The 24,535-nt window shown below is 45.6% G+C and overlaps 1 protein-coding gene across 2 annotated transcripts in view; it reads left to right on the top strand.

The window, feature by feature from the left end:
* Nucleotides 1–24,535, top strand: part of EMP2 (epithelial membrane protein 2) — a 336,071-nt gene that overhangs the window by 297,301 nt on the left and 14,235 nt on the right. For both annotated transcript variants that reach the window (XM_077448853.1, XM_077448854.1), the window contains exon 4: nt 2,916–3,062. In XM_077448853.1, coding sequence (XP_077304979.1) covers nt 2,916–3,062 — 147 coding nt within the window. The remainder of the gene's footprint in view (nt 1–2,915; nt 3,063–24,535) is intronic.

Genomic DNA, 24,535 nt, shown 5'->3' with positions numbered 1-24,535 from the left:
GTGGATTTTTGGAAACCCTAAACTACTGGAGACGCTAATATAGTTCTGATCCGATCAAAGATATTGATCCGTTCAGACACTATACTACTAAGGGAGGTGTAGTGTGGGGGGGGTGCTAGCGCTACTGGCACTAATCTGACGCTGACTGGGGCTGACTCAGACCCTAACTGATGTTACCCGCCAGGTGATCAGGGGGTTAAACCTTTATTAGGCAATATAGGGCAGGTGCCCTAATGCTATAAAAGAAACTAACCAAATGGCTAACCCGTGACACTAATATGACGATCGTAATATACATCTATACACTGTATTAATGACACTGGTGACAGGGGATTAAAGGGTTAACTGGGGAGTCGATCAAGGGGTTAAACCTTTATTAGAGGTTTTAAGAGGGTACCCTAGACCTACCGGGGCCTACTACTAACTGCTCTAACACTTATTAGTCACAAATAACACCAATGCAGTGATCAGTGAAAACTGCACTTGGTGACCCTGACAGGGAGTGAAGGGGTTATCTGAGTGGGGGGGCGCGATTGGGGGTGACAGGTGTGCCTAGGTGTACTGGTGTTGGTGTAGTGTTATTCACGGTTAGATGTCCTCTCTGATACTGGAAAGAGTTCCACGAGGGGAGATTACATAATTTCCTCTGCGTGTGTTTACACTTGCAGGCAGAGGACAGTCTCTCTCATCAACCAATCACAAGGTCCAGGCCAGAAATCATTGGCCTGAAGACTGATCGGTTCTGAAGCAAATCCGATCGGCGCTGGGTGCTGCTCATGCCAGACGTATACCTACGTGATTTGCCCAGGAGAGCCGACCTGCTGTAGTATGATGATGGCTGGATAAGTGGATAATGCCTGAAGTACTCCTTGGATGTTGCATCTCTCTATAGCCAGGCTGTGAAAGTGTCACACGTGGTATTGCCATACTCAGGAAGAGTAGCATAATGTGTTTTGGGGTATAGTTGCAAGTATGCCTATGCCGTGTGTGAGAAATAACTTGATGATATAAAAAATAGAATTATGGGAAAGGATTACAACTTCAAAAGACTGCCTCTTACTAAATACCTTGGGTGGTCTGCTTTCCAAATAGGGGTAATTTGGGGGATATTTGTACTGTCTTGGGATGTTGGGGCTTCAAGAAATGAGATGGGCTGTCAGTACATCAGATGTGATCAATTTTCAATGATTGGCACCATAACTTTCACACAGACCAAATCTACACGGATTTGGGTTATTTTTTACCAAAGGAATGTAGCAGTATAAATTTTGCTCAATTTTATGAAGGGAAAACGCTCCCACGCAGAGCGACGATTGTGGCTGCGCCGTGTTTCTAGGACACGGCGTGACCCTGATCTGTGGAAAGAGCCGAGTCCTCGTCTCTTTAAACATGTGATTGGCTTTGTCCAATCACAGCCGGTCACATGTAAACAAGGAAGTGCCGGTAATCGGCGCGCCTCACACTGACAGTGTGTGGCGAGGAGAGCCGATCAGCGGCATCTCCTCACAGGGGAACATTTAGGAATGTAATCAGGGCACTGATAATCAGTACCCTGATTACAATAGTTTAAAAAAAAGTGTAAAAAAAAAACCCAGTGCCCACCAATGCTAACAATCAGTGCCCACCACTGCCCAAAAGTGCCACCAATCGGTGCCCATTAGCAATGCCTGTCAATGCTGGCAATCAGTGCTGCCCATCATGCCCATTACTGCAGTCAATCAATGCCCATCAGTGTCCATCAGTACCGCTTATCCATGCCGTCTATTAATGCCCACCAGTTCAGCCTATCAGTGCCCATCGGTGCCGCCTCATCAGCGCACATCAGTGAAGGCGAAAAATTACTTGGTTACAAAATTTACTGACAGAAAAAAAGTGGTTTTTTTTTTTCAACTTTTTTTTTATTTTTGTTTTTTAAATATAAAACCAAGCAGTGATTAAATACCACCAAAAGAGCTATTTCTGTGAAGAAAAGGATAAAAAATTTTTTAGGGTACACTGCAGCATGACTGCTCAATTGTCATTCAAAGTGTGACAGCGCTGAAAGCTGAAAAATGGCTTGGGCAGGAACGGGCTGAAAGTGCGCTGTAGGCAAGCGGTTAAATGAAAATTGGATATAGAGTTCACATACGACACAAATTTTATAGTCTGCACATTCAGCTTTTGTCGGACGAAGAATCGGAATCGGCAACATTTTTATTCAGATTTTCTTATCGCGTGTACGGGTCTGCTTTTTTTTTTTTTTTTCAAAATTTTAAGTACTTTTCTAATTTGCAGCACAAAAACTGTAAAACCTAGTGGTTATTAAATACCACCAAAAGAGATCTCTATTTATGTGAAAAAATACATTCATATGGGTACAGTCTTGTATGACTGAGAAATTATTATTCAAAGAGCATCAGCACTGAAAGCTGAATTTTGTCTGAGCACGAAGGGTGTTAAAGTGCCCAGTATTGAGGTGGTTAAAGGTCAACTCCGTTTTCATGGGGAAAAAAATGGCAAATAAAAGAAGTATAGTATATATAATTGCGACACAAGCCATATTGTATTTGAATATCCTTAATAATGACCTTTTCTTTTCAGTCTGCAGAGCTGTAATTTTCTGTAAAATGCAATATGGCTAACTGGAGGCGTTCGGTACACAAATGGTGTACAGAACATCCAGGTATGTCATTTCCTGCTTGTGTGATTTGCTCACTGATTTTCCCAGATGGCTGCAGTAAGATAAAAGTTACATTTTTAGCCACCGCCTCCAACAAAATAGATTTTTGGTGAGGTGCTATTTATGTTCATAGTTTGGTATTTAAGAAAAAAATACTAATAAACGTGATCTGTTAAGAGGTTTATTTTCTTATTGAGTTAGAAGTCTGCTAGCTGTAAGAGAGCTACGGTAATTCAAGTATACATTTTCGTTTCAGATTTTCAGGCCATTCAGGCTATTCAAGCTACAATGATCCTTTCGACCATACTTTGCTGTATAGGACTTCTGAGCTTTGGTCTTCAACTGTTCCGGCTGAAACAAGGAGAGCGATTTGTGTTCACTGCTATTATCCAGCTGTTGTCATGTAAGTAAATATTTTGTGGCTGTATATAGATTTATTCTCTTTCTTTTGTGTTGGGCAACTAAACATTTTTAGCATAGACTTCTTTATAAAGCCTACAATTACACAGGATAAGTAGTCAAATACACTGGGTTATGTCCATGCCTTCAGGAGGTTCGGCACTGGCAAAAAGTTGTTTACATATTGTACATGTAGCGCCGGGCTCCTTAAGAGTTGTTTTTGTAAATTTAGTTTATCGTACATCATGGGACACAGTCTCAAGTAATTACTTGGTGGGTTATAGGCCTACCTTCAGGTGTTGACACTGGTATAACCAATACAGGAAGTTGCCTCCCCTATATAACCCCTCCTCCTTCCAGGAGCACTCAGTTTTTTCGCCAGTGTCTAAGGTGTTGGTCATGAGTGAAGATGTGCTCTGCGGAGCTCCAGGAGGGTTCCATGCTGGATTTAAAGAAACCTCCACAATCAGATCCATCGTCGCCACTGAGGCCATAGGATGGTACCTGGACCTCGGTGCAAGAACAAGGTTTTGCCTGTAATGCTTCTCTTTGAGAGCTGGACCCTAGGAACCAGGACTCTTTTTGGTCTTGCTACATTTACTAAAGTTGTCCTGAGGGGAGCTATACAAATGCCCAAAGGAGCAGAACCCCTTTTAAAAGGGCCCCAGTCTTTGAGTGTGTTTAAACGCAGCCCGTTGTTATGGGTGAAAGTTGGATCTGTCTGTTAAATCAGCAGTATCCTGCAGCGACGACAAGGTAAGGGAAGAAGCTTTGCTTTTTCCTTTAATAGACCTTATATGCCTTATAAATGTCTCCTCTATAAGGAGTAACTTACACTACCTATGATGTGTCTTAGTGCAGCTCTGTCTCAGAACATTTGGGGTCCCAGCGGCAGAGGGAGTTCTTACTTAAATCATAGTTTCATAATTTCATAGTTAGGTTGAATAATGACACCAGTCCATCCAGTTCAACCTGAGTGAGTGTCTACAATTGTCCCTATCCCTGTACATTGCACACTCATGTCAGTCCCCACCCTCAAGAAGCCCACAATCCAAGGTCCCCATTCATACACTAGGGCCAATTTTGGACAGAAGCCAATTATCCTACCTGCATGTCTTTGGATGGTGGGAGGAAACCGGAGTACCCGGAGGAAACCCACACAGGCACAGGGAGAACATGCAAACTCCAGCCAGGTAGTGTCGTGGTTGGGATTTGAACCAGCGACCCTTCTTACTGCTAGGTGAGAGTGCTAACCACTACACCACTGTGCTGCCCTATCCTATCCTATCCCCAATCTGTCAGACTGTCCCCTAATCTATCCATCTTTAGACGATCCCTGAAAACCCTTCTCTTCAAAGAAGGCTATCCTGCTTCTAACTAACACTGTTTTACTTCCTCCAGCTCATCCCCCACAGCTATTCCCTTTTGTATCAATTGCCCCTTCCTTTTTAGATTGTAAGCTCTAACGAGCAGGGCCCTCTGATTCCTCTTGTACCAAATTGTAATGTAAATGTAATGTCTGCCCTCATGTTGTAAAGCGCTGAGCAAACTGTTGGCGCTATATAAAACCTGTATAATAATAATAATGATCAGGTTGAAGAGAAATCCTTCAATTTGCCTTTGCATGAGGTTGTTGGGGAAGATGGTAGCTTAATTCAAAGCAGTTCCCTATGCTCAATTCCATTCGAAACTGAAAGCAGTATTCTGTCTGCTTGGAACAAAACGATTCAAGCTTTGGACTTGACAATGTGGCTGTCCCCCATGGGTGTCCCAAAGCCTCAGTTGGTGGTTACTATCTTGGAATTTGCTGAAGGGAAAGTCCTTCAGATCAATTATCTGGAAGGTAGTAACGACAGATGCCAGCTTTTCAGGCTGGGGAGTAGGAGCCTTGCCCATCGACATCCTAGAGATTCCGTCAGTGTATCTGGCTCTAGAAACCTGAACCTCCAGGTTAAAGAATTGTCCTGCCAGGATCCAGTCTGACAATGCCATGGCTGTGGCATATATCAATCACAAGGGGTCACCAAGAGTCTCTCAGCTCAGAGAGAGGTGAACCAGATTCCAACTTGGACAGAAGAGAATGTCCCATGCCTATCGTCAGTTTTCATTCCGGGAGTAGAGAATTGTCAGGTGGACTATCTAAGTCGCCGGCAGTTATTCCTAGGAGAATGGTCTCTTCACCCCAAGGTGTTTCAGGCTGTTTGCCAAAGATGGGGGACTCCGGACGTAGACCTTCTAGCGTCCAGATTCAACACTAAGCTAGTCAACTTTGCTTCCAGGACAGGGGACCCACTCGCATACGGAACAGATGCGTTGGCGACCCAGTGGGATCAGTTTTTACTGATCTATGCACTTTTCCCTGATTCAGTTGTTACCTCAAGTTCTTTGCAGGATCAAGCTGGAAAGAAAATCGGTAATACTGGTAGCACCAGCATGGCCCAGAAGGTCATGGTATGCAGAGATCGTAAGGATGGCAGTGGAGGGTCCAGGGCTTTTCCCACTAAGTCCAGACCTGCTATCTCAGGGGCCGATATTCCATCCTACTTTATGTACGCTAAATTTAACGGCTTGGCTATTGAGACCCACATTCTGAATAAACGTGGGCTTTCCAGGTCAGTTATCTCTACTTTGATTAATGCTAGGAAGCCAGCTTCTAGAGCTATATATTATAGAGCCTGGAAAGCTTATGTTTCCTGGTGTGAGTCCAAGGGTTGGTACTCTCGGAGACATATAGGCAGAATTCTTACCTTTCTACATTTTTTTTTTTTTTTTTTTTTTAACTTTATTTCTTAAGATATTTATTTTATTTACAAAATACATCAAAATTGAACATCCCCTCAGTCCCCCCCCCCCCTTCCATCACCTTATCCGATAAGAAAAAAATATAAAAAAGGATGATTCATATCTTGGGTGACCTAAAGAGGGGATTGGTATCATGAGTAGTGATGGACGAACTTCTGACGGGACGTTTGGTGAACGCGGCTGATAGTTCGCGAACCGTAACGTTCGTGGCGGGCCCCATTGACTTCAATGGGAGGCGAACTTAAAAAACCTACAGATCAAATTTGCAGCCACAAAATAATTACTAGCTGTGCACACATAGTCCCACCACATGGCCAATGACATAACACATGTATGAGGTGAATCTGGGATCGACAACTACAAGCATTCTTTTTTTTATATGTGAAATTCTGACAATTCAGGACTCAGGAGCGCAAGAAGGCAATGGAGGAGAGGGAAGGTCAGGGTAGGCAAAGAAGAGGGTGCAGGAGATGATCACCAGCACTGTGATATAGAGCACTGACACCTGCACCGTGATAGTGATCTGACACCTGCACCGTGACATAAAGCACTGACACCTGCACCGTAAGCAGCCCCAGGAGGAAGTCAGCATAGCACAGGGATGGTGGGAGCCCCTCATAATGAGCATAGCACAGGGATGGTGGGAGCCCCTCATAATGAGCACAGCAGAGGTACAGCCCCAGGAGGAAGTCAGCACAGCACAGGGATGGTGGGAGCCCCTCATAATAAGCAGCCCCAGGAGGAAGTCGGCACAGCACAGGGATGGTGGGAGCCCCTCATAATAAGCAGCCCCAGGAGAAATATGACACCGCTCAACCTCTTCAAACAGGAGGGTACGGGCATATAGTACGGTGTGCTTTTTTTGTACAAGGAAGTGAGCCAAATGAAGAAAGAAGGTCTGTGTGCTCGATTAAAAAAATTGTTTATAGACATATACATGGTCTACTGGTCACATGTGTTGAATTCCTCCGAGATCCATGCCTCATTCATTTTTAGAAATGTGAGGTAGTTAACACTGTCGTGAGCTAGGCGAGTACGCTTATCAGTCACGATCCCCCCTGCTGCGCTGAACGTCCTTTCGGACAGGACACTGGACGAGGGGCAAGCCAACAGTTCGATTGCAAATTGGGCAAGCTCTGGCCAGAGGTCATGCCTGCCCACCCAGTAGTCCAGGGGTTCATCACTCCTCAGAGCGTCCACATCGGCCATTAACCCGATGTAGTCGGACACCTGACGGTCTAGGCGTTCCCTGATGCTGGATCCGGATGACACCTGTCGATGGGTCGGCTGAAAGAATGACCTCATATCAGAAGTCACCAACACATCTTCAAACCGGCCTCTTCTTGCAGGCGCTGTTGGATTGGTACCCGCAACTCCTTCTCTGGGAGTGGGAATTGCTCCTCTGCCAGTGCACGCAAAAGCAGAATGTAGCATTTCTCGAAGCAAGGCCTGGAAGTGCTCCATTCTGAGAGCCCTCCTGTGATGGCGGTAACATTTCCGCCATTTTGTGTTTGTGCCGGGGGTCTAAGTACGTTGCCACCCAGTACTGGTCCTTGACCCTTATGCTTTTTATACGTGGGTCCCTATTAAAACACTGGAGCATGAAGGCCCCCATTTGCACTAAACTGGAAGCGGTGTGGTGGCCTGGCTCCTGCTCATCATCCAGGATAATGTCGTCCTCTTCATTCTCCTCTCCCCATCCACGCACAACAGGGATCCCAGAAAGGTTTAAAGCATGCTCTTCTTGCTCCTCCTCATCCGCCCCAGCACCATCCTCCTCTGACTCCTCTTCAGACTCCTGTTGTTCACTTGGCTCAGATAGAGTAGCCCCCCCTGGGAATTCATCCAGCATTGCGACTTCCTCATCTTCCCGCTCCTGCTCCTCCACAGCTTGATCAATGACACGACGCAATGCACGCTCCATAAAGAAGGCATAAGGTACCATGTCACTGATGGTGCCATGGCTGTGACTGACCAGTTTGGTGATCTCCTCAAATGGCCACAGAAGTCTGCATGCGTCGCGCATGAGCAGCCACTGGCGCGGTGAAAAAACCCAGCTCCCAGAACCTGTTCTGCCACAGAGTTCATACAGGTAGACATTAGCTGCACGTTTCTGCTGGAGCAGCCTATCAAGCATATAGAAGGTTGAGTTCCATTGCATCAGGCAATCGCAAATAAGACGTCTAACCGAGAGATTGTGTCGCCGCTGAATGTCAGCAAGGCGAGCCATGGCCATGTAAGATCTTCTGAAATGGGCCGAGAGGGGTATTTGTATTTGACAACGAATCGCTGCACGACCAAGTTTAAGACGTGTGCCATGCATGGCACATGCATAATTTTGCCCTGTCTCAATGCGCTAAGCAGATTGGCACCATTGTCACACACCACTTTACCAACTGTCAAATTGAGTGGTGTTAGCCACTGATATGCCTCTGAACGCAAAGCTGAAAGGAGTGCCGGGGCCAGTGTGGCTCTTGGCTTCCAGGCACAACAGACGCAGCACGGCATGGCAACGTCTCACCTGGCATGTCGAATAGGTTCTGGGGAGCTTGGGCGGCGCAGCGGAAGAGACACTAGCAGCGGAAAAGGAAGAGTCAGCCGAGGAGGAGAGGAAGGAGGATGGAGGAGGGGAAGAAGAGCCAGGCCTGCATGCAATCCGTGGCGGTAAAACCAAATCTACACGGGTGCCATGCTTGACAGCCGTCAGAAGGTTCACCCAGTGGGCAGTAAAAGTGATATACCTTCCCTGCCCGTGTTTGCTTGACCCCACGTGTCTGTGGTCAGATGTATCTTGGCACCGACACTGTGTGCCAGAGATACATTCACTTGCCGCTGAACATGGCCATATAGCTCTGGGATGCCCTTCTGTGAGAAATACTTCCTTCCTGGGACCTTCCATTGTGGTGTTCCAATGGCCACAAATTTTCGAAAGGCCTCAGAGTCCATCAGTTTATATGGCAGTAGTTGGTGGACTATCAGTTCTGACAAGCCAGCCGTCAACCATTGGGCAAGAGGGTTATCCGGCGTCATCATTTTTTTACGCTCGAACATTAGGCCCACGGAAGCCTGCCTTTTTGCAGTAAAACGTGAGCTTGGCGTGATGGAAGGTGGAGTGGAGGACAATTGTGAGGAGAGAGAAGGAGAAGTAGAAGACTAGGCTGGACAGTGAGAGCCTGGAGTGTGGCTTTGTGTGTTCCATTGCTCCCACTGGGCTCGGTGATGGCAGCTCATGTGCCTTCTTAAGGCGGTCGTCCCTAGGTGAGTGTTGGGCTTACCGCGACTAATGCGTTGACTGCAAAGATTGCAGATGGCAACACTATTGTCAGCAGCGGACACATTAAAAAAAGCCCACACTGTGGAGCCATGTGCCGGCGTCCTGGGAGCTCCAGATGTGACCGTACATGGTCGATGACTCGCTCCCGCTACATTAGCAGTCTGCTTTGTCCCTCCTGTGCAATGTAAGTTATTCCTGCTTCTCCTCCCTATCTGCTGGTCCATATCTCCCTCTTCCTCTCTTGTGGGCACCCACGTGACATCACTAGACACGTCATCATCGACGTCACCTTCCCCACCGCTATAAGTAGAGATCTCGGAGTAGGCAGCAACACCGGGGACCAACCTCCTCCTTGGGCTGATCTGGGTACTGTCGTCAGACTGCTGAGTGGCGGTTGTTGCTACCTCCTCTTCCTGATCCAATGCCAAGAGTGGCTGCGCATCAGAAATGTCTTGATATGGATCGGAAAATAATTCCTGTGACTCAAGCGGAAGGTATGTGGTGGTGGTGGTGTTGGTGGTAGTGTCTTTGGGGGTGCACATAGCAGAGAGTGAAGAAGAAGGTGCAGATCGAGAGGATGAGGAGGGTCCCTGGTGCAGAAGAGTAAGGCTGAGTGAGCCACTCAACCAATTCTGGTGCTTCCGTTGACGTAATCGCACGCACCTTATGCAATTTCCCACTTTGGCTCAAGCCTGTTGCTCCTGCCCTACCCCTACCACCCCTGCGGAAGGGCCTGCCTCTTCCTCTGTCTGTCATTTTTTAAATGACCCTGTGACAAAACTCTACAGAAGTGCAGTATGTATGTGGAAGAAGGTATATAACACCCCGCTTCAATCTATTGTTTTTGGGGGCCACTGGTCTATCACACCAGTTACATAACTTTTTTTTTTTTGGATTGCGTTTGTCACTCTTTGTAGTATCGCTGCAGAACCGCTCAGCAGTCACAATGCTGCACAGTGGAAACGCACTATACTATGCTTTCTATATGTGCAAGTATTTTATACGTGTATTACACAACTATATACTGCACACCAAATAGTACACCTATACCAGTCCTTAAGGACCTTTGTGGAACTAGTAGCTAGGGATTAGCAGACTGTACCTCAGTCCCTATACTGATAAAGGACTGCTGCAGAATAGGGCAGCAGTCAGCAGTAGTGCACCTCAACCCTATATATTGTGGACCTATACCAGTCCTTAACCACTTCAATACAGGGCACTTTCGCCCCCTTCCTTCCCAGCCCAATTTTCAGCTTTCATCGCTCTAGCGCTTTCAGTGACAATTGCGCGGTCATGCTACACTGTACCCAAATGAAATTTTTAGCATTTTGTTCGCACAAATAGAGCTTTATTTTGGTGGTATTTATTCACGACTCTGTTTTTAATTTTTTGCGATATAAGCGCAAAATAACGGAAATTTGGAAAAAAAAACAATATTTTCTTTTTTCTATTTTAAAAGAAATCCAATAAAATCTAATTTTGTCGTAAATTTAAGCCAAAATGTATTCTGCTACATGTTTTTGGTAAAAAAAAAAAAATCCGTTAGTGTATAATGTGTATAGTGTATAATGTGTATAGTGTATAATTGTTTTGTGTGATCACGGACATATGTACGCAAATGATCATGTACATATGTGTGCAGGTGATCACGTATATACGTGTACAGATAATCATTGGAACATGTGATTTTAGTGGGACATATGTGAGGGACATGTTTTTATTATTAGGGACATGTTTTTATTATTAGGGACATGTTTTTATTATTAGGGACATGTTTTTATTATTGGGGGACATGTATGTTTTGGGGACATATGTGCGGACTGTGTTTATACTGTGTGGTGTGTGTTGTGTATTACACTAGACTGGTGATCAGTGAGTAAAAAGCTGTAAAAAAACAGCTCATACTCACTGATCATCAGCCGGCTGCAGCGATCTGCTCTCCTCTCCTCAGCGATGACTTCTGTGTGAGGAGAGGAGGAGCCGATTGCCTAGCAACCGGCTGTTTGTTTACATCACATGACGGCTGTGATTGGACACGGCCGTCATGTGATCAGGAGGGCCAATCAGAGAGCCCTCCTGCCGATCTGAGATGCGCCGTGTCCGGGTGACACGGGCGCATCGGGATCGCGCCGCTGCGCGGGCACGCGCGCGCGATCCCACTCCTTCTGATGGACGTTCCTGAACGTCCTATCAGAAGTAGACGGCTTAAGTGGTTAAGGATTAGCAGACTGTACCTCACTCAACCCTATATACTCTAGTACGCTATACCTTACCAGTCCTTAGAAGGACCTTTGTGGAACTAGTAGGTTGTGATTAGCAGACTGTACCTCAGTCCCTATACTCATAAAGGACTACTGCAGCAGAAGGGCATATATATTTGGAAGAAAGAATATTATACGTGTACAACCCTATTACCATACCAGTCCTGAAAAGGACCTTTGTGGACCTAATAGTAACAGCTAGTGATTAAACTGACTGTCCCTGCTGCACACAGCGTCCTGTCCCTCTCTGCACTGACAAGACAGGCTGCTGCAACAATCACTTGCACAGCAGTGCACTCAACCCTATATCCTGTACTACACCTATACCATACCAGTCCTTAAAGACTTTTGTGGACCTAATGGCTAGCAATTTGGGTCACTGCAGTCTCTCCCTGCTCCACACAGCAACCTCTCCCTATAGTGACAGTAGAAAGAATGTAAAATGGCCGCCGGATCGGGTCTATTTATAAGTTGGGGGGAATGTCCAAGTGTCCATGTGCTGTAATGTCTCAATTGGCTGTCCTGTACCACATGATGGATGTCATCATAGGTCAAAGTTCTTTTACACAGTAGACGCGCAAGTCCGCCGGGCGAACAGCGGCAATAGTCCGCCGATCGGGCGGACCGCGAACAGCCAAAATTCGCCGCAAACTGACCGCCGGCGAACCGTTCGGCCATCCCTAATCATGAGGGCCATCCTGGCTGATGTTCCATATAATCTAGATTCCCACTCTATCAATCTTCCCTCCCATCCCCATTCTCGCACACTTCCACCCTCTTCATTTGTCCTCTTACTTTAATTCTTATTGGGTCACTTTTCATCGTTTAAAATATTTATTTTTCACTCTATTATTATTCACATATCCATTCCTCTGGCATCCCACCAAGGTTTCCACATCTTGTCATATTTCTTTAAAGTCCCTTGTTTTATATACAACGCTTTCTCTTTAAGAATTACCACATTCATGCTATTTAGCCATTCTCTACCGGACGGAGGCGACGCCGACAACCATCTTAGGGCAATCAATTTCCTTGCCTGAAATGGGCATCTTAGGACCGCCGTCTGGCTGCTTCCCGGGTTTCCAACTCCCTCAACTAATCCCAGGAGACAATACTTCGCCTCCATCCTGGTGGAGGTTCCAAAAACCTGATCAATGGTTCCTGTCACCTACGACCAGAAGCGGATCAACTTCGGGCATCTCCAAAACATATGAATCATGTCTCCCTCCATGTCCCCGCACCGGGGGCAGCTTGCATCCAGCCGTCGGCCAAATTGAAAAAGTTTACGAGGAGTATAATAGGTTCTATATAATAACAGATGTGACATCCTCTGAGAGGGAGAGAGTGATACCAACGGAGCCAGTTCAAGAATTCGATTCCATTGTATTTCGGAGATATCTCCCACATCTTTTTCCCACTTCCTCTTGTACATAGGGGTCTCTATCCCTCCCATTCTCCCCTTGTTTATATGTGGGTATATTTTCGAAATTAAACCTTTTCCTGTTTCTGCATTAATTATTTTTTGAAGAACTGGGATTGGGCTCCATTCTAAGGTCCTCCCTCTAAACTGCTCCTCCAGTGCGTGCCTGACCTGCAAATACTTATAGAAGGATTTATTTGGTAGAGCAAAATCTCTCAGTTCCTAAAAGGTTTTCAGGGCACCATCTTGGTATAGCTGAGTGATAAATTTTATTCCACATTTCTCCCATTCTCTTACTGTCCCCATCTTCTGCAGTTCTCCCAATTTACTATTCTTCCATAAGGGGGTATACTCATTAAATCCTCTGTATTTTAATATGGCCTTCGCTGTGTCCCACACTCTCGTCATTAAACTCAAAGTAGGGTGTCCTAATAGGAAGGATCCTGCCTTCAGAGCTTCCACTATTGAGTCATGTGGTGTATTTTGTAGGAGCATTTTTCTCCCTGCCTCTCCCCCTTCTAAATTACACCCCCCCCCCCATATACTGGAGTTGTGACGCGAGGAAGTAGCTAAAGGGGTGTGGGAGTGCTACTCCTCCTTCCTGTTTTTGTAACTGCAGAGTACTCGATCAAGTTCTTGCCGACCCACCCTTCCAAATTAGTTCCCCGAACACCATATCTATCTTTTTGAAACCACATTTTATATAACCAAATTGGGGAGTTATGCAGTACATAGAGAAGCTGTGGCATCCATATCATTTTGATTAAATTACAGCGACCTGCCACAGATAATGGCAGGCGTTTCCACACTTTTGTCTTCCTCCTAAATTTATTCAGTAACGGAATTATATTATCTTCAGTGTACTGTTGAGGGTCTCTGGATACGTTTATTCCTAGGTATTTAAATTTACTTACTACTTGGATCTGGGTCACCTCCTCAGGCAAGGGGCTTCCCAGAGGATCTACTGGCAGAAGGCTAGATTTTTCCCAATTTATCTTAAGTCTGGAAATTTGGCCAAATTTGTTAATAATATCCATAGCTTTCTGAAGGGAATCCTGTGTGTCGCCAAAGAATAACAGTAGGTCATCCGCGTATAATGCCACTTTTTCTTCCAAGTCTCCCCTTCTAAGACCCTTCACCTGAGCAGAAGACCGCAGGGCAATGGCCAGAGGTTCAATTGCAATGGCAAAGAGGAGGGGTGACAAGGGACACCCTTGTCTTGTCCCCCTCCCCAGTCTAAATTTATCGGACTTTTCATTATTCACCTTTACTCTGGCTTCTGGTGCCCTATAAAGCATTTTTACCCATTTCATGAAACCCGGTCCAAGTTGGGCCGTCTCCATAACTCTCCAGAGATACTGCCACTCAAGACTATCAAATGCCTTGGTGGCATCTAAAGACAAAATGGCCCTCTCTCCACTCTCAGCCGTAGGGACCTGAAGATTCAAGTATACCCTCCTTATATTTGTGCTAGTAGTTCTTCCGGGTATAAAACCTGATTGTTTAGGGTGGATGAGTTTCAGTATAACCTTGTTCACCCTAGCCGCCAAGACCTTTACCAGTATTTTTATGTCAGTATTTAATAAAGCGATAGGCCTATATGAGGCAGGATCAAGTGGGTCCTTTATCTTCCTTGTGTATGGTGATTATGGTGGATTCCATCATCGATGAGGGGAGCTCTCCCCTCATTAATGACCAATTCAATACCCTCAACGGCTCGGGAAGCAATACCTTCCCATACTGCCGATATATCTCGGTCGGGAGTCCGTCTGGGCCCCGGGGATTTCTGTTGCGCCATCTCCATAGTGACCCTTTGTATTTCCTCTATCGTTATAGGTCTATCTATCTCAGTTCTATCTGTTTCATCAAGACAGGGGAAATTCAGATCCCTGAAAAAGCTGTCTATTTCATCCCCCATTTCCTCCTGTTGTGATCTATACAAGTCCTCATAATATTCTTTAAACTTGCCCACTATTTCTGGAGTATATGAGGATACCCTTCCATCTCCTATAGTTATCGTGGGTATAACGGATGGGGGGGGGGGGGGGGAGTTCACCTTAACGAATTGTGCCAGCATACGTCCTGCACTTTCCCCCTCTCCAAAGGCAAATTGTTTCTGGAAGAGATGTTCTCTATTTTTCTAAGAGTCATTAATCGATAATTTTGTTGTTCCTCTATCCATTTCTTAAGTTTATCCGGTGTTGGGTCATTGATATACTGTTCCTCTGCTGTAGTTACCCTCTCCCCTATTAGTCTCTCCCGGTCCTTAGTCTGTTTTTTAATTTTTGAGATTTGTTGGATCATTATGCCTCTTAGAAAAGTCTTCAGAGTGTCCCACACTATTCCTTCTGAGGCGGTACCTCTATTCAAATCGAGAAACTCCCCCATTGATGCTAATATCTCGTTCAGATCCTCCATCAGTTCGATCCAAAATGGGTTTATCCTCCACTCCCCAGGATGGTTGCACTCGCCCAGCTCTAGTGATATTGTCACTGGGGAATGATCCGACAGACCCCTTGGTCTGTAGTTCACATTCTTTATGATAGACATCATTTCGTCATTTCCCAGCACTAGGTCGATCCTGGAGAGTCGAATGTGTCCTGGAGAAGTACGAGTATTGTCGGGCCTCCGGGTTCCGTTTTCTCCAGATGTCCCACAATCCTGTCTCCCCTAAAAAAAAAATCGGGGAGCCGGCTATCCAATGACACCACCCGTTAGTGTCCCCGGGCAATTACCATATTGAAGTCCCCCGTTACTATCACCGGCACTCTCGGCTTATCCATAACAAACTCCGCAAGCTCACAAAGGATTGAAACGTTAAGGGGTGGAGGGAGGTACACATTTGCCAATACACAGACTCTGTTCTCAATCTTACAAAATAAAAAAATGAATCTCCCATATTCATCCACCTTAGCCTGCATACAAGAGAGTCACCCCTGATCTAAAAAATATACTCACTCCCCTATAATAGGAGGTGTGTACTGAATGGAACTGTGTGCAGTAGTTCCTCCATCTCAACTGGGGAATAGAGATTTTAGTAAGATGTGTCTCCTGCAAACAAAGGATAGCCACCTCGTATGTCTTTGCAATCAGGAGGACTGCTGCTTTTTTCTCTGTATCTCCCATTCCCCGGACATTCCATGAGCACAAAATTAATTTTTTAACCTGGGTGCGCATAACCATCATAGTTAAATTTTTTTATGAATCTAACCAGTGCCTTTTCAAATGTATATGGTTTTCTCGTATAATTTTTTGTGACTCCATAGTGTCTCATACCTGTGATTTAAATCGAACAAACCTTCGTGCCAGACCCACCACTCATTCCATCCCATACATCTGTACCTCCTCTCATGCCTATAATTGTGTTCACACAGTCTTTTGTACCAAACAACCCACTTGTTCCATCTCATACACCCATACACACCATTCACCTGTCCACTGGGCCTATTTTGGGGCTTCCTAATGTTGACCTAAATAACCTTTACATTCATCCTATCAATTTAAGTGTTATCAACTTTAAACTTGTATGCTCAAACTCTTCCCTCCCTATCCCACCCCCCCTCAGAAAACCATACAACCCACATTTAATAAAATAAACAAACAAGACAAGACAAACGTAACAAAACAGACAACACAAATAGAGAGAACTCTTCGCTCCACCCCTTAGAAACATGGGGTGGTATGCTCGTTGTTCCCTCCCCCTTTCCACCACCAACACCCTCCTCTCTCCCTAAATTATTTGACAGTATAGTGGTTTGTGTCTTAAACAAAATCATATTGCTAATAGAAGTCCAGGGCAATATAGTCAGATTGGTCTACAGTCTCCCACTATAGGTTACTATCCAGTTCTCCACTCCCTCCGTGGTATCGAAAAACACAGCCCCCCGGGGTGTTTATACGAAGTCTTGCCGGGTATAGCAGTGCATAGTTCAATTTTAATCGTTGCAATTTGCGTTTGACTTCTCCAAACTTAGCCCTTTTTTTTGCAGATCAGGTGAGAAATCTGGGTACATAGAGATCCTATTGCCATTGTGAAGAATATTACCCATTTCTCTGGCTTTATTTAATATAGTTACTTTATCTTTATAGTAAAGCAGTTTTACCAATAAGGGTCTAGGAGGGGCTCCTGATTGGGGAGGTCTAGAGGGGGTCCTATGAGCTCTTTCCAGCGCGAAAAGCGTGAGAAGGACTGTTCTCCAAATAAGTCTTTAAACCATTTTTCCAAAAATGTGGTGGGATCTGTACCCTCACTATGTTCTGGGAGTCCCACTATCCTCAAGTTCTTCATTCGCATACTGTTCTCCATTTCATCGATCTTTATCTGGTAGTTAACCATTTGTTCCCTTATAGTCCTCATCTCCCGTTTTAAGAGGGTTCTTTTCTTCCTCTAATAGGCTGACCCTCCCCTTGAGGGCGGTAGACCTTTTGCATACTTTTTGCATGTCGTGCCTAACGAGGGACATGTCTTCCTGAATAGTTTGAAGCTGAGTAGACATTTCATTTATGGAAGTTTTACAAGAGTTAATTGCGTTCAGTACTTCCCTCAATGATGGTTCTGCTTCCCCCAAATCTACCATTTAAGTTGGTGATAATGACCGCTTTTGAGCATCCTCCATCCTCTCCCCCAAAGGGTTTCCTGCAGGGGGGTGCACTGCCTTCACAGGAGTTACCTGTCCATGTCCCTGACTCTTTCTTGTGATGGGAGCAGGGGCCCCGGTCTGTGGTTTGGACAACATGCTAAATTCTTGACTGTTGTTTTTAGGGGAGCTCTGCTCAGAAAGTTGACCTTGTGCGTGCGCAAATTTCCCCAGTTTAGCTGCTGCTGCCTGGCTTACTTTTGTAGTGCACTGCGATGGCATAATAGCATATAGTCGGGTGGTTTAATTCCCGAAAAATATTTATCTCAATCCCCCTTTTTCCCCTCCTCTGCTGTCCCCTAAAGCCTGCCACCTAAATAACATAATACGCTGGACCAGTAGACAAAAAAAATAAAAAAAAATTCCAAGGTGGAGAGGGAAGAAAAATGATCTACCACAGTTCAAGAGAATTACTCTTCACAGTCCAGTTTCCAAAATCTATGCCGGGAGATAGTGGGGAGAGGAGTAAAAATGGCTCTTTTCTCAACATGCGTTTTGTTAGATCTACTGAGAATAGGATGGAAATGATATCCAATAAGTTCAGGGTAATAGAGGGAGACAATGCTCACATGTTGGATTTACTAGGTTTGATATATTTAACCTGTGGCGTATATATGGCAAGATTAGCAATAGGAAATACAGATGATTGTTAGCTTATCCTTAAAGCTACCAACTGCCTCCGCTTGTCTTCCACTTTGGCTCAGATCCAATTTACATGGCTGACAAGCAGGAGATAGTGGTAATGGGGAAAAAAAAAAAAACAGGCTTTTGCCTCTCATCCAGTGCTGCAGGGGTTAATCCTCCGAGCCTGTGCTCTCTGCATACATTTCAACTGCAGTTAGATCTGTCCCATCATCCATCTCCTTATCAAACACTGTTTCTTGGGGATATCACACTCAATAATAAAGGTTTGTTCCCTTAGTGTGTTAGCAGCTCAGCGCTTTTAGCAGATCAATGATAAACACAGTCCAGACTGACAGTGTGCAAAAAAAAAAAAGGTCAGAGAAAGCAGAGTGGGGAAGGAAAAAAAATAGATTTTTCACCTGCATCCAGCGCACACGGGATGATTCTCAGAGACACGGATCACTGCTCTTGGCTGTTTATCTGACATGCACGCTGTGATTGCTGGAACTAGTAGTACTTTGACCTGCAAGGGAGGAAGGGATCTCTCATCAGCACAGCTTGTCCAGGCGGGTGGGATTGTGTTGGAGAAAGGAGCATTTAGGAGATATTTTTAGCACAGCCTGATGCCTCTTACACATCCCCTGCTGGCTTCCATATCCCCATCAGCCTCTCAGGTGTGTGGGGCAGAGGGAGGAAGAGCCGTCCTCACATCCACCTCCGGTCACACCCCATCTCTCTCACCTTTCTACAGTTAGGCCTAGAGATGAAGTTGGCCCTGAGTACTATTAAGGGCCAAGTCTCAGCCTTATCAATTTTTATTTTTAAAGACTGCTTGCTATGCATTCTTTAGTCCAGGGTTTCATGCAAGGAGTGCTGCAGATTAATCCGCCAGTTAAATCACTCTTAAGCCCTTGGGGCTTAAATTTAGTTTTGTCAGCGTTACAAAAACAGCCATTCGAACCATTGCAGCATGTTCCCTTAGTCCTTCGGACTAGGAAGCTAATATTTTCGTTTGCTATATCCTCAGCAAGGAGGATTTCAGAATTGGCTGCTCTTTCTTTTAAGGAGTCATATTTGATTATTCATGAGGACAGAGTGGTATTACGCCCTCGTCCAGGTTTTTTGCCAAAAGTGGTTTCAGGCTTTCATCTGAATGATATTGTCCTGCCGGGGTTTTTTCCCAAGACCTTGCTCCAGGGAATAAAGGTCACTACATTGTCTTGATGTAGTGAGAGCAGTGAAAATGTATTTAAGAAAACTGCTCCGACTCGTAAGACTGATGTCTTATTTCTTCTGCCAGAGGGTCCTAAGAAGGGACAGGCAGCATCAAAATCCACTGTCGCTAAGTGCATTTGGCAAGTTATAATTGAAACTTATGATTTAAAGGGAAAGATTCCCCCTTTTCAAGTTAAGGCGCAGTCTGCCAGAGCGGTTGGTGCTTCTTGGGCAGTGCGTCACTAGGCCTCCAGGTCTCAAATCTTCAAGGCCGCGACTTGGCCTTCAGTACATACATTTGCAAAATTTTATCAAGTGCATGTAAGATGGAATGAGGATATCGCCTTCGGGCACAGTGTGCTGCAGGCAGCAGTATAAGTCCTCAGGTCTGGGGGTTATCCTACGGGTTGTGTCTCCCTCCCCTCAAGTAGCATTGCTATGGGACATCCCTCCAAGTAATTACTTGAGACACTGTGTCCTATAATTTACGATAAAGAAAATAGAAAAAGAAAGAAAAACTGAGTGCTCCTGGAAGGAGGAGGGGTTATATAAGGGAGTCAACTTCCTGTATTGGTTATACCAGTGTCAATACCTGAAGGTAGGCTTATAACCCATCAAGTAATTACTTGAGACTGTCCTATGATGTACTCCAAGAAAGGGATTTTACAGGTAAGCTGTTTTAAAAATCCTATTTTTTCCTAAGACCAAAATTGAGTTTTAGCGTTAATTACAGTAAATTAAAGTCTCAGCATCAGTTTGGCTGGGCTGTTTTTTGTTCTGCCTGGACATGGGTGTGGGTGTCACCTTTGGCAGGCATTGGAACGCAGTCTGGTTGGACGCATTGGGTACCAATCTCTCTCTCGGAGCCCATCAGCGGGTGTGTTGTCTCGCTGAGTATTCCGAAAGAGGGTACTTAAGGTGTTAAGGTCATGTGGTTCTGGGTTCTGGTCCAGAAGTATGTTCTGAATCCCTGGTCCTCCTGACCAACCCCCAGAGGCCCTCATGGCCTGGGGTGTGGATCCATCAGTTTTCCAGTTTTGGGGCTGGCTAGCCTGAGGCCACAGGATAGTACCTGGTCCTCTCATTGAAGAGCAAAGTTTTGCCTGCAACGCTTCTCTTTGAGAGCTGGACCCCCAGCATCCAGGTCTTTTTGGTCTTGCTACATTACCTAAAGTTGCTAGAGGGGTGCTATAAGGGTCCAGAGGAGTGGAACCCCTATTAAGGGACCCGGTCTTTGAAGGTTTACTAACGCAGCACGCCGTGATGGGTGAAGTTTGGTGAGGTGGCGTCTTCACATAAACTACTTGTATATTTCAAACTTGCCTTTTATTGTGAGCACTGTCCAGCAAGGGATTGTTGGGACAGGCAGCGCGCCAGTTCTTGTGCTTAGGCAATACGCTCGCCTCTCTGGCAAAGTACCTGACAGCACTTGCAAAAGCATAGCCGCCTCTCCTCTTTGGGTCTGCATTTGCAGACTCGAATGCTGCATGTACAAACTAGATTTCTTTTTTTTTTTTTTTATGGAGGGGGGTGGGTATTAGAGAGGGGCATAGCCTAAGTAACAGGCGTGCCATGTGCGGGACCTAGCATCCTCATGGAGCACACGCTGAGGGATGGAAAACGCTGACAAATGCCGGATCAGGCTCACCTGAGGCTTTTAAAAGACAGATGCTCCATTATCAGAAACTTCTAAGAGTAACTGGAAAGAGGAAGTCTGACACGCTAGAGGACACAGGAGCGCTGGGTCACGTGAGGGGTGTATACAGGCATTTACAGTACAGGAAATACAATTGTTGTTCAGCACCAATGGTGGCATTGTTTTTCTAAACTATTGCTCTGCAAGTGGTATATATATATATATTTTTTTTTTCTTAAGTGCCTCTGTTTTTGTGCTTAGCACTATGACTTCCATAACTACCGCTAAGGTGCCATAAATTCCACCCCAGGCGCTGGGAACTCCAGTCATGCCTCCACACTGTCATCCTCTCCGGAGATACCAGACATGGCAAGCCAGGGTGAGTCTTTGAAACCAAAAGGTGGTGCAACTGCATCTCACACTTCAGCCCCTGTATACGTGACTGAAGATGCATTTTCCTCTGTCCTGCAGGGCCTAAAAGGAAGATTAACAGCTTTAATCTCATCCTCTATCAAAGTGACTAGGAAGCATGCTAGTACCCCCCCCCCCCCCCCCCCACCTCAGACCATTTACCAAGGGAACAATGGGGACAGGATGAGGTATTACCCTTAGGCAATCGAGAGTTAAAACCAAGCAAATTATTCCTCTGCGGCGGAAACAGTTGCTGATTCAGCTTTGCAATCTGAAGTACAAATCCTTACGGAGATGGTTCGTTCCACTTTGATGCTACCCCTAAGTCAGCTAAAAGTCCGGTTTCTTCCCTGGGTTCTTTAAAACCTTTACAGCCTTTTCAGCCTTTTCATGCGTTTCCGGTCTATGCATTACTATAAAAGCTTATTTATGCTGAATGGGATCATCTGGATAAGCATTTTCTCCCTCCAAAGAGATTCTCAGCGCTCTATCCCATGGAGGAGAAATTCACCAAAATGTGGACGGTTCCAGTAATTGACTCTGCAATTTCTAGGGTGAATAAAAGTAACTTGTCCACTAGACAATGCACAAATGCTTAAAGATCCAACAGATAAAAAGTTGGAATTCCTGTTAAAATCCTCTTTTTCCTTGGCAGGGACCATTACTCAGCCTGCAGTCGCTGCAATAGGCATCTGTCAGTCCCTAATGGACCAGTTCACAGAGGCTCCTAAAGAGCTCCCTGCACAACAGGCCCCTGTGTTGGCCGAACTACCAAAGGCATTATGTTTTGCCATAGATGTTATGAAGGACTCTATTCACCAGGTGTCCCGCCTTGCGCTTGTGCTAGTACACATGTGTAGGACCCTTTGGTTAAATTGGTCGGCACCTTGCAAAAAGCTTCTGACTAGTTTCCCCTTTCATGGGTTAGAGACTATTTGACGTTCATTTGGATAAATGCATCCAAACGATTTCTAGTAGGAAGAGTACTGTTTTGCCAGTCAAAAGAAAGTATAAATGTCCTTCATTTAAACTGACTTTCTCTTGCGCCAGGGGCATCTGCCTCTAGGCAGTGGCCATGGCCTCCGCTGTCAGACTCTAGAGGAAAACCTCAGTGTTGGACCCAGGCACAAAAGAAGACCTGGGGCTACAAATCTGCAAGGCAGAATACTAAAGTCTCATCATGAAGAGGCACCCCCCCCCCCCTCACCAGAGTGGGGGGAAGACTTCTGAAATACTCAGAAGTCTATAAAAAGAAAATTCAGGACAGATGGGTCATCTCCACGGTGTCTCTAGGATACAAACTAGAATTTCAACAGTTTCCACCATCTCGTTTTCGGAGATCAAATGTTCCCAAAGATCCAGGGAAAAGGCAATCTCTGTTTCAAGCATTACACCGATTATTGGCTCAGGTGGTGATCATACAAATCCCAACAGAGGAGAAAGGTTTGGGGTTTTATTCAAACCTGTTTACGATACCAAAACCAAATGGACATGTCAGACCCATTCTAGATCGAAGGAATCAAAATCAATTCCTGAAAATCCGCTCCTTTTGCATGGAGTCAATCAGGTCAGTAGTTTCTATCTTACAGGGAAGAGAACTTCTGGTGTCCATCAACATCAGGGATGCATAGCTGCAGTTTGTAGCCTTGTCCTTCAGGCTAGCTACAGCACCCCAGGTGTTCACAAAAGTACTGCCCCCCCCCCCCTCTAAGGGTACAGGCAGGGCCAGACTTACCATTGGGCTTGACTAGTCTCAAGCCCATGGGCCCCCGCCGAGATGCATTGCCGAGTGTACTCGGCTCCACAGTCACGCCCTATGATGGACATAACACAGGGACCTGGCGTGACTGTGAGCCGAGCACAGTCGAGGCTCCACTCGGGACTGCGAGAGGACCCAAGAGCCGCCGAGATACACAGTACTCTGTATCTCGGCGGGACCATTTTTTTAAAATTTCAAGACTGCGATGACAGGGCTGCAATGACACTGGGCAAGGCTGCAGATGGACACTGATAAAGCTGCATTGATGGGCATTTAAATGTAAGGTTTTTTTTTTTTTTTTTCCTTTTAAACTTCCCTCCTAAACTTGGTGTGTGTTATACGGCAATAAATATGGTAATGTATAGAAGGTAGGGCCCGAAAGTGACTCAAGCCCAGGGGCCCCCACCACCCCAAGTCCTGCCCTGGGTACAGGGCATAATAGTCTTGGTGATGATCTATTGTTAATAAACCAGTCAGTGGCCCAATTGGAGCAAAGTGCATGCATTACAACCAGTTACCTGGAAAGTCTGGGTTGGGTTCTCAACCTAGAGAAGTCTTCTTTAAAACAGCTAAGAAAGCTGGAGTATTTGGGCCTGATCATATACACAGCCCAGAAAAAGGTGGTGTTGCCTCCAGCAGAGATCAGCTCCATATGAGAGCTGGTGCAGATGGTCAGGTCGAAAAGAAATCCCTCAATTCGCCTTTGCATGAGGCGTTGGGAAAGATGGTGGCTTCATTCGAAGCAATCCCCTATGCTCAGTTGTATTCGAGGCTGTTGCAAAACAATATCTGGTCTGCTTGGAACAAAACGATCCAAGCTTTGGACTTGACAATGAGTGTCCCAAAGCCTCAGTTTGTGGTTACTAACCCAGAATCTGCTGAATGGAAAATCCTTCAGACCAATTATCTGGAAAGTAGTAACGACAGATGCCAGGCTTTCAGGCTGGGGAGCAGTACTAAGGAAGAAAACTGTCCAGGGACAGTGGTCAAAGACCGAAAAAGGGTTGCCCATCAACATCATAGAGATTCGGGCAGTGAGTCTGGCTCTGAAAGCCTGGACTTACAGGTTAAGGGATTGTCCTGTCAGGATCCAATCCAACAATGCCACAGCTGTGGCCTATATCAAACACCAAGGGGACACCGAGTGTCTCTCAGCTCAGAGAGAGGTGAACCATATTCTAACTTGGGCAAAATGGAATGTTCCGTGCCTATCGGCAGTCTTCATTCCGGGAGTAGAAAATTGGCAGGCGGACCACTTAAGTCGCCAGCAGTTATTGCCAGGGGAATGGTCTCTTAACCCCGACATTTTTTGGGCTATTTGCTAAAGATGGGGGACTCTGGACGTAGATCTTCTAGCATCCAGATTCAACATAAAGTTAGTCAACTTTGTGTGCAGGACAAGGGATCCATTCGCATGCGGAACAGATGCGTTGGTGAC

The sequence above is a fragment of the Lithobates pipiens genome, unplaced genomic scaffold (genome assembly GCF_037356315.1).
Source record: "Lithobates pipiens isolate NorthernLeopardFrog02 unplaced genomic scaffold, aLitPip1_a1.2 Scaffold_22, whole genome shotgun sequence".
Classification (NCBI taxonomy): domain Eukaryota; kingdom Metazoa; phylum Chordata; class Amphibia; order Anura; family Ranidae; genus Lithobates; species Lithobates pipiens.
The sequence above is the reverse complement of the archived record's forward strand: the minus strand, read 5'-3'. Positions and strand labels throughout refer to the sequence as shown.